Raw genomic sequence first — 14,558 nt, forward strand, 5'->3', positions numbered from 1 at the left:
TAATACAAGTATTAAATAAATATGCAGTAATGCCTGCGTGGTAGTGTCTCACATAGACATGATCAGTGAAACTTAAGTGTGAGGCTCCATCCAACCATTTTACTTGTAAAAACTGCATGGTTTGAATGGTGATATTTTTGGTATTAAACTGAAACTGAACCATTGGAATTTAGGATTTTTAAACCTTTTTAAAGTAATCTCACAAATTTTCTTTCATTTGTCCTAGGCAAGTAATGGGAACAGCAGAAGAGAACCAAACAGTTGTCATGGAATTCATCCTCATAGGATTCAGGACTATCCCTGAACTGCAGGGTCTTCTTCTTTTGCTCTTTCTAGCAATCTACATTGCTACAGTGGTGGGGAACCTCCTCATTGTTGCAATAGTTGTTACTGATCAGCATCTTCACACACCTATGTACTTCTTCCTGGTGCATCTATCCTGCATGGAGATGTGCTGTACTTGTACCATCCTTCCCAGGATGTTGGCCACGTTCTTGACAAATGAATATGTCATCTCATTAAATAGCTGTTTCTTGCAATATTATTTTCTAAACTGGATGGAAGCATCTGAATGTTGTCTCTTGTCAGCCATGTCTTATGATAGGTACCTAGCAATATGCAAGCCCCTACATTATGCAACACGTATGAATGGCAAATTCTGTTTGCAGCTAGCTATTGGGTCTTGGATAAATGGGATGGCTGCTAGTACTATTGTAACTGCTTTCCTATTCCATTTGATTTTCTGTGGTCCCAATGAAATTGATCATTTCTTCTGTGATTTAACCCCAATGATGAATCTTTCCTGTGGTGACACCAGCACACTTGAGATTGTTACTTTCATCTTGGCTTCCATATTCACATTGCCCCCATTTCTACTGACAGTCATCTCGTATATTTGTATCATTGCCACTATCCTGGGGATGCCTTCTGCCACCAGGAGGCACAAAGCATTTTCCACCTGCTCCTCACACCTTATTGTGGTGACACTTTTCTATGGGTCTCTAATCATTGTCTATGTGTTACCAAAAAATAACATATTCAGAGACCTCAAGAAGGTGTTCTCATTCTTCTATACTGTTCTGACTCCCATAGTCAACCCTCTCATATATAGTTTGAGAAATAAAAATGTAAAGGAGGCTTTTGCAAAAGCTGTGAGCAAATATTTGTCTTTGATGAGAGATCAGAGAACCCATACTAATTATTAATGAAATGCAAGTGGCCATATCGAATAAATGAATTGGGGAGTCAGAGTCATTCAATTCTATATTCCTGATATAAAACAAACAAACTAAAACCAAAACGTTATGGTAGAATTCTAGTTCCCCCTGAGTATCTAAATTACAAATTTCTACCTATATACAGGGTTGAATCAAAAGGGGGTGCAGTGGTGCAGTTGCTCACACCTTTGATTCCTACTCCCCTCAAACTTTAAAACTGACTACCTCTGAGGAGCTGCAGCATTTCTATTTGGGCAGCACTGACAGAGTCAATTGACTTCATGGCTCATTGCCATCTCCCTGGTTCCTGTGAATCTCTCTCCACTCCCCAGGTGTTAACAAATATTTCTCCTTCTTAAAGCTCTTGATGTTCCAGTATTCAAACTTTGCTTTCTTCTGCAGTTTAGCTGTCCTATAGCCATTTCTGGTAATGCATCTCTTCTATTTCACAGCATAGCAGACTCAGACTGTTTTTTCACCCTAATTAAAAACCTTAACTCAGGTGTGGTAATATTTACTCAGGTATAGAAATAACTGACATTGAAGAATTGGAGGCACCATGAAGATGCTAAAGAATACTTGATTTTGTGTTAGGAAACTGAATAAAAGACATACATTTTTAATATAAAAGGCTACAGGACACTATCTTTTTTACCATTTTGATTTTTTTTGCCTAGTTTGTTGTGTGTTTTTTTTAATGTAAGCAGCCATTGATCTTTCTGGATCATGGTGTATGTGTGAGAAGTCATCAGGACCTATAATGCATACATCTAGACATGAGTATGGAGGAGTGGAGACTTCCCAGACCTTCCATCTCTCCTTTAGACCATTGAGACAAAATCCAAAGGCCAGACCAAGTCTGGACATTCGATGCCTCGATGACTGCAGTTATATGCATGCCAGAGAATCAACGTGTATATACCACCTGCCGTTTCCCTCATGGTAGACAAGGATTCTACCAGTGGAATTAGTGCACATTCCAATAGTTATATTTATTTTTGCTTTCATCTTCAACTGAATAATATAGCGCTAGCCCCCGCTAGCATATCCCCACCCCCTAGCAAATTACTAAACTTCTAGTTTCTCTTTAACAGGAGAAAAATATGTGTTGTATTATATGTGATGATATGCCACACCATGTGCTCCCCCCTTTTCAAAATCTTAGATCCATCTATGCCCAGGCACTCTTTTGGCATCCTGGTTTAGACCAAACCTGTTCAATAGGCTACCCACAGTTCAGGCATCCACGTGGAAAGGTAGGAGCACTGAAGAATGTAATGGTAGGAGCATAACATGGGGTGTGGCTTAAATTGCCCTATGCCAGGAAGTAAGGGAGACACAGATTCACTCCCCTTGGGGAAAAAAGTGCCTAGAACCTCAGACTCTCATTTTCTAAAATGATGCCCTACCCATTTGGCTACTGCAAATAAACCATAGGGTTAGGTTGCCTTCTTACTCTATAGTCAGGTATGTGCATATGTGTCTGATCTTCCAACTGAGCAGGCTCAGCTTATCATACACAGTTTCATGCCTACAGTGCAGTCAGGGTCCAAACCAGGCAGATAGCTGCATATTTACTTGCTGGAAAAAATGGTAGTAGTGGTGGCAAAGACGAGTTCCTAGTCTATGTTTTCACTCAGTAGCATTTATTCATAGAATCATTAGAATCATAGAAAAGTAAGGCTGAAACGGATGGTCACCTAGTCCAACCCCCTGTTCAAAGAAAAAGTCGCCCCATAAAAGTCCTCATCTAACCAATTCCTAAAATTAGAACTTGCATTTGAAAATATCAAAATGGTTTGACTTCAAAAAATATCACTTGTTTTCATCATAAACTTCTTGCCTGAATTCAGCACAAATGTATCATTAATTACAGTCCATCTGAAATTGTGCTTGTTGGTAAATTTATTATACAGTGGAGCGGGAAAGAGAGAGAAGGTCTCACATGGACATGACTAGATGTTTTAGATTGATTCTTTTATTCAGTAAGCATGATTTTTTTTGTGTTTCTATATTCCCAGTTGAGGCTGGATATTCAAAAGAGGCATCACAATTAGTGTCAAAGAACCAAAAGTTAGGAATATCCTCCTTCCTCCCCCAACACACACACACACACACACACACACACACACATATGTGCCATGTGGAAAGAATCTGATCCCATTTCCTCAATAAAACCATCAAGGAGAAAACAAGTAGAAAGGAATTTCATAGAAACAGAAATAAACAAGGGTCCAGCTTCTATTCCACTTACTAGGCCTCTAGGTAGACTTAGGGTGAGGACACACACCATGCCAATGTGTTACTGATTGAGGACAGGTTCACTATTGTCATAGTTCAGAGGTGTCCGCCTTTCCATAGTGTTCCAAATAGAACAGTGGCATGGCTTCAATACCAGAGGGTGAAAGAGAACACCCAGTCCAGCATTCTTCATAGTAGTTGAGTTGGGAAGGTGCTTGCACATATATTTGGGAGTCCCAGGGAGTTTTCACATTTCTGTTTCGCCTTCTCTCCTTTACATTATTTCAATAAATTTCAATAACCTGAAAGAGCATAGTCTGCACAATGCTTGAGTGACCTTCATGGATTCATAGATTCATAGACACTAGGGCTGGAAGGGACCTCAGAAGATCATCAGGTCCAACCTCCTGCCCCAGGGGCAGGAAGTCAGCAGGGATCATGGGATCCCAGCAAGATAAATATCCAAATGTCTCTTGAAGGCGTTCAAGGTAGGCACTTGAACCACCTCCGGTGGCAGGCTATTCCAAACCTTGGGGGCTCAGACACTAAAGAAGTTCTTCCTTATGTTCAGCCTGAAACAGTCATGGAGGAGTTTGTGACCATTTGACCTTGTCATCACTTGGGGTGCTCTGGTGAACAGATGTTCCCCCAGATCCTGGTGAGCACCCCTGATGAACTTACAGGTGGCCACCAGATGACCCCTGAGCCTGCGCTTTTCCAGGCTGAAGAGTCCCATGGCTCTCAGCCGTTCTTCATAAGGCCTGTTTTCCTGTCCTCTGATCATGCGCATGGCTCTCCTCTGCACCCTCTCAAGCTTCTCCACATCCTTTTTGAATAGTGGAGGCAAAAACTGAATGCAGTACTCCAGCTGCAGCCTCCCCAAGGCTGAGTACAATGGGAGAATGACATCCTGGTAATTCCTTGAGAAGCATCTATGGATGCAAGCCAGCATTTTGCTAGCTTTACTAGTCACAGCATCACATTAAAGGCTCATGTTCATCTTGTGGTCAATCATGACCCCCAAGTCCCTTTCATTTGTAGTGCTAACCAGTGAGATCCAAGTTGCTGTGCTCACCTACTTCCAATGCTGTACATTCAGTGATGAGGAGGGATCTCCTCCCAAACTTACATTTTTCAGTGTTAAACACCATCAGGTTCTCATCCACCCAATACCTGAGCCTGTCAAGGTCTGCCTGGATCACCTTTCTGTCCTCAGGTGCGGATGCTTTACCCCAGAGTTTGGTGTCATTGACGAACTTGGCTAGTCCGCTTCTGACACCAATGTTTACATAATTAATGAAGATGTTAAATAGTATAGGTCCTAGGACAGAGCCTTGTGGGACCCCACTGGTTACAGTGTACCATGATGATTGACTTCCAAATCAAAGATTTTTTTAAATTCAAGATATATGACATCAATCTCTTCTCCCTTATCCAGGTGATAGGTCACCTGGTCATAAAAGGAAATTAAATTGGTCAAGCAAGACCTACCTGCAGCAAACCCGTGCTGTCTATTCCTCAGGATGTTGACGTCAGCCAGTCTGTTAAGGATGGCCTCTTTGATAATTTTTTTTCTGAGACCTTCCCCAGAATAGAGGTCAGGCTGATGGGCCTATAGTTTGCTGGATCTACTTTCCTGTCTTTCTTGAAGATAGGCACCACATTGGCCTTCTTCTAATCTTCAGGCACTTCACCAGAGCACCAGGAGTCCTCGAAGATCCATGCCAGGGGCTGGGCTATGATGCTTGCCAGTTCCTTGAGTACCCTGGGGTGTAAACCGTCAATAGGATGCTAAGACACATTTTTTTTTCAGTTCTCAGTAGAGGGGAGTCTCTGGCAGAGGGCCATTGTCAAGAAAGGAGTGAGGACACAGCTGCTTTTTAGATAGCTTATGCTGAAGAAGCAATGCAAGGCAGGTAATTAAACAAAAATAAACTGAAGAAAACAAAAGGGGTGCATCTACACACTACATTGCTGTAGCCACGTGCTATAGTGATGTAGCATCCACAGGTGTCTACATGTAACCAGCAGCTACTTTGCTGTACCAGCACACTCCCCCAATATAGCATGCTGCTATGGTGAAGTGGCTGCTAAAAACAACTGTGCATCACGCATATGGCACAGTAATGCACCTAAAGGAAGTACTAAAACATGGCACAGTAACAATGCAACATGTAGACTCACCCAAGGAGCAGTAGAGATCTGGCAGTGTACCAAAATGGCCTACTGCAGCACTGGGGGTGGGGTGGGGTGGGGTTAGGTGGGGGTGAAGGTGACAAAAAGGGAAGGAAGCAATGCAATGGGTAATATCTGGAGGACTGACAAGACCCATATCATGGAACATTTGGTTTCCACAACCAGAGAGAGAGGTAGTCAGCTGTGTTAGTATGGAATCAAGTAGTAGGCGAAGCAGGGATGTACATTACAGAGTAACTGAATCAGAGAAACATAAACTTTCATGAACAAGAGCTCACTTCATTAGATGCACCTTTCATTGATTTAGTTCATAAGGTGGACCTCTACCCCAACGTCTTCTTGGTGTCCACAGGTAATACTGAACCATTCCACTGGTTCAGTATTACCTGTGGACACCAAGAAAAGTCCTTAATTTTCCAGGTACAATTTGAAGTTTCAAGTGGCTTTAAATCATGTCAATGGGCTTCAAATTGTACCTGGAAAATTAAGGACTTTTTTTGAACCAGTTGACTGGTTCAGTATTACCTGTGGACACCAAGAAGTCATCAGGGTAGAGGTCTAGCCATTAAGGTTTAAACCACATTTTACATGGGCTCTGTTATGTGTCTCCATGCCCCTAGTCACCAAAGAGTAATTCTATTCCACCCTGCTAACATCCTCCAAAATCCATTAGTGCATCAGCTCTTTGAACGTATCAAATCTTATCCTTAAGACTATGCATCAGAAAAGAAGTAAGCATTAGGAGGTTCCATCCACCTTTTGCCTTAAGTTTCTTACAGGGACTCATGCTGGGTGGAATAGGATCACATGTATGTGCCTAAGTTTACTTACACACTTTATAGTGGACTAGAATATGGTCCATGCCTAAGATTTACATTTCAATTTTAATTTAACACTAGTACAAAACAAACAAAGCTGTGCATACTGCAGAAGAAACATTCCCAAGTGACACTAGTTAGAAAAGGCTGGTCCATTTTCTCAGTAGACCAGAGCTGCAGACCTCTCAGCCACATGTCATGTAGGCTGCATTGTCTGCAGCATGGGTCCCTACACTACACCATGCTTCTGTGCTAGCCATCCCACCATGTCATGTGGCTGCATTAGACTGCATGGACCCATCCCCAAAATGCAATGGACAACCCCTGATACACCACACAGCTGCCTACCTGCTCCATGGGGTCCCTGAGGCCCCTCTGATCCCCAGATATGGGCCCTTTTATCCTTATGTGCCACACCAGGCAATCTCATCCCCAGGGAGAAGGGGGAAGAGCTCAGAGACTCTGTCCATAGAAGCAGGAGAGCAATGGCAGGAGTGGCATCTGGACCACAAGCCCAGAAGTCACAGGAAAACCCATTGCAGGCCAACTGGCCATCTTTGAGTTACATCACAGACTGAATTTTGTAGATTGGTGGGTTCTCTCAGTCAGTCTCTAGGAGAAGGAGTTTGCCCATGAGGGAAATGAGAGGAGAGACAACCTTGCGCTAACTGCACACACGTTACAGTCAAGTTACATAGATATACTCATAAGGCTATAATTCAGAGCTGTGCTTCCAGATACGAAACTATGTTCAAAATGGAAACTGAACCACTGTTTTATTTTGGTAGTTTGAAATAGAATTGAACCCAAATGATTGAGTGCATCTGAATCCAAACCTGAACCTGAACTTGATTGAAATAAATTCAGTGGCAGCTGAATCTCTGAATCAGATTTGGCCAAATTGATTCAGGACAGTGATTCAAATTGCTATCCCCCAAATCAGCCAAATCCAAATCCAAAGTGAATAGTAGCCACTTCGCACAAGCGTAGTAGCTGGGTATTCTTGTCTGTAATATATTGGATTAATATGTTGGGAGGTTTTGCATTTCTTGTCATGGCATGGTCTGGATCCATTCAGTATGTTTTGGGCTGTAGGAAGTTTGCTTCTGCTGATGAGGTTAGTGAAGTTTGGTGCTTGATGGAATTCACAAACCACTTTTCACAGACAAACCTATGAACTTCATTTCATCAACCTCCTAGATACAGAACTCATGTACTCAATATAGACATTGGATTTATGACACACCATAACCTGCCTGACATCTGACTCCCCAGGTACCTTTCCACTTTTACCTGCTACATCCACCTTCCCCCTGCCCCCCACCCCTCTCCCAGCCTGTCCCTCACCCCCTGACACCTCAATTTACTTTTCCCCGGACGGTCTTTCTGGCCTGCATTGCATGGCAGCCTCTGGCTTCTCTACTATTCCTTCCATCCAGGAAGAGCACACACAAAGCAACTAAATGCTTCCTTAGCCTGACAAAGGGTTTTTAAACCCGAAAGCTTGCTAAGATTTATTTATCCAACTATTCAGTTGGTCTAATAAAAGATATCAGAGGTACTCTTGACTGGTCCATGCTGGGGCCAAGACCCAAAGCGGGGGTCAAAGGGGCAGGGGCCTACCGCAAGGAATGCCCAGAGCAAGAGGCTCAGGATTCTGACTGGCCTGAAGGCGGGGCCAGGGCCTAAGGGGGAGCCAAAGGTCTCAGAGAGAGGACCACAGCTGGAAGGGGTAAAGGAATGCAATCTGCAAGATATGGGCCACAGTGTAACGGGAGGTACAGAGCTGCGGAATGGATGTCACCCCAAGACACCTAAATGGGCAGCCTCCCTCCTGGGAAACATCTAAATCAGGTTTCCATCAAGCCATGGCAGGAAAAAGAGGGGTGGGTGGCTGGCCCAGAAACAGGTGGGTGGGCAGAGATCTAACCAGAACTGGGAAGGCCCCCTGTTACAGACTACCGTCCCTGCTGGTTTCATTCCACTGTGTCTTAACACATACCCAAAGACACACATGTCGCGAGTTTTTCTTTCAGATGTTTGAGGTGCATTTTCCCAGAAACCCCTGCACCTTCCTCCTTGAAACTTGGCAGACATCATGCCCTCAGAAGGGGCTACCATCCCAGCTGTTTTTTGTCCAAATATGCCAAAAAATGACAAAAGTATAGGTATATCAGTGATTCCCCATTACAGTCTATGGCCGAATCACCGAATCTCTCCGAATCAGTGCCGAATCTTCCGAAGCTGATTCAGATGAATCAATGCAGGACAGTGATCCAACTCTTCAAATCAAATCAAATCACTGTCCTCCAAATCAGCTGAATCTGAATCCAATTCGAATACTTCCCAGTTCACACAGGCCTACCCACGACCACTGCTGCCTCTGCATACTACCTACTGTCTGGAATGGAGCAGCAGGGTCAGGAGGAGGATAAAAAGGAGTTGCCAGAGGCAGGGGGAGCTAAACAGTACCAAGGCAGTTGCAGCAGCAGTGGAGGAGCCCCAGTGGGAAGCTATGCATGGTAGTTGGGGCCAGGGCTGGGGCTGGGGCTGGGACTGGGGGTGAGATAGTCATGGGTGTGGTGCAGCATGGGTGTGGGAAGGAGTGCAATGTAGATAGCCCTGGGAAGAAGCAGGCAAGGCTTGGCCCCATGTGGAGTGCTGCAGGGGCAGATGCAGGCTGTATACAGTCAACTGGGGGGCTGAATCTGGCCTGCAGTTGTATTTTGCCCAACCCCGGACTAAGATATTGGGGGAATTAACTTCACCCCATTCATGAAGTACCCAATAGAATGAACCTTCTGGTACCCCTTGAGAGGTATCTTGAAGAGTGTAGTAGCCACACTGCTCTGGTGCAGTGCTTGTCATGTTTCCTAGGAGTAGGGAGCACATGCTATGAGTTTGGAGCAGGCAAGGGGATAGGGTGTGCTTATGGGCACCCCAGCTGGATGTGCTGCTGTTGCTGTGTGGAAATACTGGTAATATTCATGTCACAAATGTGTGTGAACCAGCTCTCTGAACTTAGAAATTCTTCCCTTCCCAACAAATTCCCTGAAGCAGTTGATACCACTAATATCAACATTTTCTTTTCTAAAACAATACAAGAAAATGTATCATTACTCCTTTTGTCTCATCATAATTTCAGATGCTCATTATCCATGGTGCCAAGGGAGATTTCACATTTTGGTGAGATAAAGGATGAAGCAAGTCAGATGTTTAGCTTTTGCAAAGTACTTGAAGAAGAAACACACCAAGATCACCAGCAGAACCAGGGTATCTGAACGCTAACATGCAGGTCTCATTACTGAGAAGTTTCAAGTATACAGAATAAGTGAGAATATGAGACAGTTTTCAGGATCCGTATTTATGTCCTGGCAATGCTGAGTCAGAGGAAAATTCTGAGCTTCTTTTGTACCTGCCATGAGATAAATAGAATTCACCAGATTCTTTTGGAATATTCTGAAATCATAAATGATATATATAGATATATCTTAGTGAGCCTCTATGCTGTATATGTTTCTATTATAAGTGTCACATAATTCATAAGATTCTTGAAAGGGATAGTGAGTTTGATGGTATGTTAGTTCTTGTGTGTCTAAGTCAGTGCTGAATATGAAATGTCTTAAAATATGTGTTTCTGTGCTTGGCTAAGTAAGGACCTTCATGTTGCAAAATACTTTGAAGATGGAAAGGAATCTATACATACACACTGCTAATATTATTTACTATTCCACTAGGAATGCAATAGAAGTATACTTCTGAACAGACTTTGACTTCGTCAAATCTGTCCTTAAAGTAAATGAATGTTTTCTCTCTGCTTGAGTACAATTGAATTATCAATTTTATAAGACAAATTTGTTTATATATCTTGCCCTTATTCCTATGTAAATGCATGGGGATACTGCAAGTTATTTTTATAGTTCACACGAGAGTGTAAACACTTACAGTGATGGTGAAACGTATTTTCCAGTAAGAAATGTCAACATTTTTTTTTCAGACTCCCCCCACCTCAATAAACCTTTTTTATGTGTGGGGGGTGGGGGGGAAGGCAGGGACAGGAGAGAATTGGTTTAAAAAATCTGGTTTTGATAGACCTCATTAGTTTACAAAAATGCTCTCCTTTTTTCTTCCTGAAAAACAAATACTTTTTCTATCAAAATGTATGAAAACCACCCTAAAATTCAGGCAAACATTAACTAAAACACTTTCTGACAAAATAAATGTTTGCCATGAAAAAATACACCTTTTTGGTCAACACAGGTATTTGTCTTTGATAGTGACATCCACAGTGTTAATGTGGAAGTCAATTTTGTATAGATTGTAAAATGTGGCGATTTCTTTATACCAAAGGGAACCACTACTATTTTTGCGAAAGGCAAGGGATTGATGAAGTTGTAATCCATATTTCTTTTCAATATGAAGTGGAGGTGAAAATCCAGGCTTCAGGGAATGGAGTAAAATGCTCAACAGCTTTACTGGAGATATAAAAATAAATAATCATAAAATCGTAGAAAGTTTGGGTTGGAAGGGACCTCAGGAGGACATCTATTCCAAGCCCCTGCTCAAAGCATGAGCATCCCTGACTGCATCAACCCATCCAAAACATTGTCTAGCCAGGTTTTGAAACCCATAAAAATATAAAAAATGATTAACTTTTTATATTTTATTTTGATAATTTTAAGGTTTTAAGCTGGTGAGGAGTTTCCTAATACCAAAAAACCAAAGTTTTGTTTCTGAAAGAATTATAAAGACTGACAGACTGAAAGGAAAACAGAAGCCCAGACAGAAGAGATCACTGTATGTGATTTCTGATGGTGCAGAGTTGGAGAAATATCTCAGAAAGCTTAAATGAGTAGGCAAAAAAGTGGCAGTGATCTTGAACACTGATTGCAGTCCTGGTCTTCAGATCACAAAATGGATATAGTAGAAGTGAAAAAAAAGATACAGAGAAAAACAAACAAAATGGTCAGGGGTATGGAGTACCTACTGTACTAAGGGAGACTGAAGAGGCTTTGGCTCTTCAGTTTGGAAAGAAGAAGGCTGGGGTGGGCGGAGTATAATAGAGGTCTATAAAATCATATGGACATGATGAACAGAGAGAAGTTATTCAACAAGTCATAGAATACCAGAGCTAGGGGACACTACTAAAGTTAGCAAGAGACAGGTTTAAAACTAACAGGAGAAAATACTTTTTACACGGTGCAGTTAACTTGCAGAACTCATTGCTACAGCAGGCTTTAGTGGTGGATAAAACAGTCAGGTTCAAAAAGGGACTAGACATATTCATGGATGGTAGATCTATAAATAGTTATTAAATGGAACAGTCAGAGATGTATCCCCTGACATCTCTAAACCAATAATGGTAGATGCCAAAGAGGGTAAGATCAGAGGAGAGATCACTGTGAATATACCCTGATCCTATGCTGTGAGGACTCTCAGTTATAGATTTAGATTGGATAGGATGGAATAATTACAACAATATGTAGGATTTACTATCCCAGCTTTAAGACTGGTATTATGTCATAAGCAACATGATAAATTAAGCATTTAACTTGATATATAAATACTTTCTCCCCCTCAATTAAGATATCAAAAATTTATTTTAATTATATTTATTTATTTATTTACTTATTGAATATATGGTCAACTGCATTCTATGCTTCACAGACAGCATATATTTTACACGTTCTATATATTCAAAACTCAATTATAGATTAGAAGGGGAAGGCAAACATAGGTAAATCAAAGTCAAAATGTAGTAGTGTTGTTTTTCGAGCAGAGGTTGGACATTTTGATGTATCCTTAAGAAAAAAGAAAAGAATATACGATAACAGCTTATTTATGGTCAAAATAAGCACTGGAGCTATGATTTCTAAGAGGTTTCTAAGAAAAAAAATAACTGTATACACACTACTCAAAGGCATTTTGGAAGGTGCTTAATTCTTTTTCACTTCTCCCAAATCACATCCTAGGATTCCAGTCATCTGGAAACTTATATGTTGGTCTCCAAAATAAGTATTTTACTTGTAACTAGCCTGATGGCATACATTATATATTTATGAACTGAAATTGAAACTGCATCATTAATATTTAACATCTTCTTTAATATTACATTTTTTTCTTTTGATGCTCCTAGTCAAGCCACATGGAAAAAGCAGAAGAGAATCAAACAGTCATCATGGAATTCATCCTTGTGGTATTCAGGATTATTCCTGAACTGCAGCATCTTCTCTTCCTGCTCTTTCTAGCAATCTACATTGCAACGGTATCAGGGAATCTTCTCATTGTTGCATTAGTAGTAAATTATAAGCAGCTTCATACACCCATGTATTTCTTCCTAGGCAATCTATCCTGCATGGAGACCTGCTATACTTCTGCCATCCTGCCCAGGATGTTGACCACATTCTTCACAAATAAACATGTCATCTCATTAAATGGTTGTTTCTTGCAATATTATTTCTTCACCTGGCTGGCAGGCGCTGAGTGTTGTCTCTTGTCAGCCATGTCTTATGACAGATACCTAGCAATATGCAAGCCCCTACATTATGCAAGTCTTATGAACAGATTCTGTTTGCAACTCGCACTTGGGTCTTGGATGAATGGGATGGTGGCTAGTGCCATTGTGACCTCTTTGATGCCACATTTAATCTTCTGTGGCCCCAATGAAATTGACCATTTCTTCTGTGATTTCACCCCAGTGGTGAAACTTTCCTGCAGTGACACCAGCATGATTGAGCTTGTTACTTTCATCCTGGCTTCCATATTCACACTGCCACCATTTTTACTGACAGTCATATCATATATTTGTATTATTGCCACTATCCTGAAAAATGCCTTTTGCAACCAGGAGGAAAAAGGCATTTTCCACCTGCTCTTCACACCTTATTGTGGTAACAATTTTTTATGGCTCTCTAATCACTGTGTATCTGTCACCAAAAACTAACACATTGAGAGACCTCAATAAGCTTTTCTCTGTCTTCTACACTGTCCTGACTCCCATGGTCAACCCTCTCATATATAGCTTGAGAAATAAAAATGTAAAGGATGCTTTTGCAAAAACTGTGAGCAAATGTGTTGCCTTAATGAGAGATCAAAGAATCCACAGTGATTGTTAATGAAATATAAGTGACTGTATCTGAATGAATGAATCGGAAACACAGATTTGAGTTCCTAACCCCGATGTAAGAAATAGGGGCCACATATAGACCATTAGGTCAACTATTTTACCTGGCAGGGAACAGAGGAGGGAGAAGGAAGCAAAACACAAAAAATAAAATAAAAAATAAATAACATTCCAGACATAAGAGTATTTGGACCAAGGAACAAGCTGGCCAAGGAAATATTTGGATCTTCTTCCTGGAGGTTTCCAAGAGGAGGTTGGAATTGAAAAAAAAAATAAGCGTCTGTCATGGAACTGTTCCTTGTACAACTCAGAATCACTCAGAAATTATGCAGTTCTCTCTTTCTGCTGTTAATAATAATCTACAGTGTGACCATCAGTGAGAATTTCATCATAATTTTAATATTATAAAAGCCTGTCTGTCTGTCTGTAATGCTTTATTCGCGCTCTGATTGGTTGACAGAAACAGCCAATCAGAGTGCTCCAAGCATAGGGGAGCACCACCATGATTCCAAAGCCATGCCTAGGGCCAGACAGGGGGTGGGGGAGCTGGGGCCAGCACCCCTTTTATTCACCCCACTCCCTACAAGAGGCACTGCAGCAGCAAAGGGCATTAGGTGGTGGCACTTCATCCCAGGCCCCTCCCCCCATCATTCATGATGGGGAATTGGCTAGTTGTAATAATAATGGCTGATCAACAGCTTCATGCTCCCATGTACTTTCTTTCTGGGGAATTTGTTCTGCTTGGAGACTTGTTGAACCTCCATCATTCTGCCTAAGCTGCTGCCCAGTCTCCTAATACCAAATTGAGTTATTTCTGCAGAATGTTATCTCCTTTCTCCTATACCTTACAATTTGTTTGGCCATTTTGGACAGAGTGGGAGCACTTGTGCCTCAGTGCATGTGTGCCCCCTGGACTCATCTACAGCAGTGGTGGAGGCGGCGGCAGGAGAAGACTCTTAAGGT

General features: G+C 41.7%; 2 protein-coding genes across 2 annotated transcripts; both read left to right on the top strand.

Moving 5' to 3' along the window:
* Positions 1-233: 233 nt before the first annotated feature.
* On the top strand, positions 234-1,205 carry LOC112548620 (olfactory receptor 10A7-like). Its single transcript, XM_025194867.1, has one exon. It carries the CDS (start codon positions 234-236, stop codon positions 1,203-1,205), a length of 972 nt encoding a protein of 323 aa, XP_025050652.1.
* An 11,412-nt stretch (positions 1,206-12,617) lies between these two features.
* Positions 12,618-13,587, top strand: LOC112548621 (olfactory receptor 10A7-like). The gene is given in 2 exon segments (XM_025194868.1): positions 12,618-13,298; positions 13,300-13,587. Coding segments are annotated over 2 exon segments (969 nt in total).
* The last annotated feature ends 971 nt before the right edge of the window (positions 13,588-14,558 follow it).

The sequence above is a fragment of the Alligator sinensis genome, unplaced genomic scaffold, assembly GCF_000455745.1.
Source record: "Alligator sinensis unplaced genomic scaffold, ASM45574v1 scaffold799_1, whole genome shotgun sequence".
Lineage (NCBI taxonomy): Eukaryota > Metazoa > Chordata > Crocodylia > Alligatoridae > Alligator > Alligator sinensis.

Bases quoted from the DNA above. Each gene is read 5' to 3' on its own strand.
- LOC112548620 (XM_025194867.1), top strand. From the start codon at position 234: ATGGGAACAGCAGAAGAGAACCAAACAGTTGTCATGGAATTCATCCTC.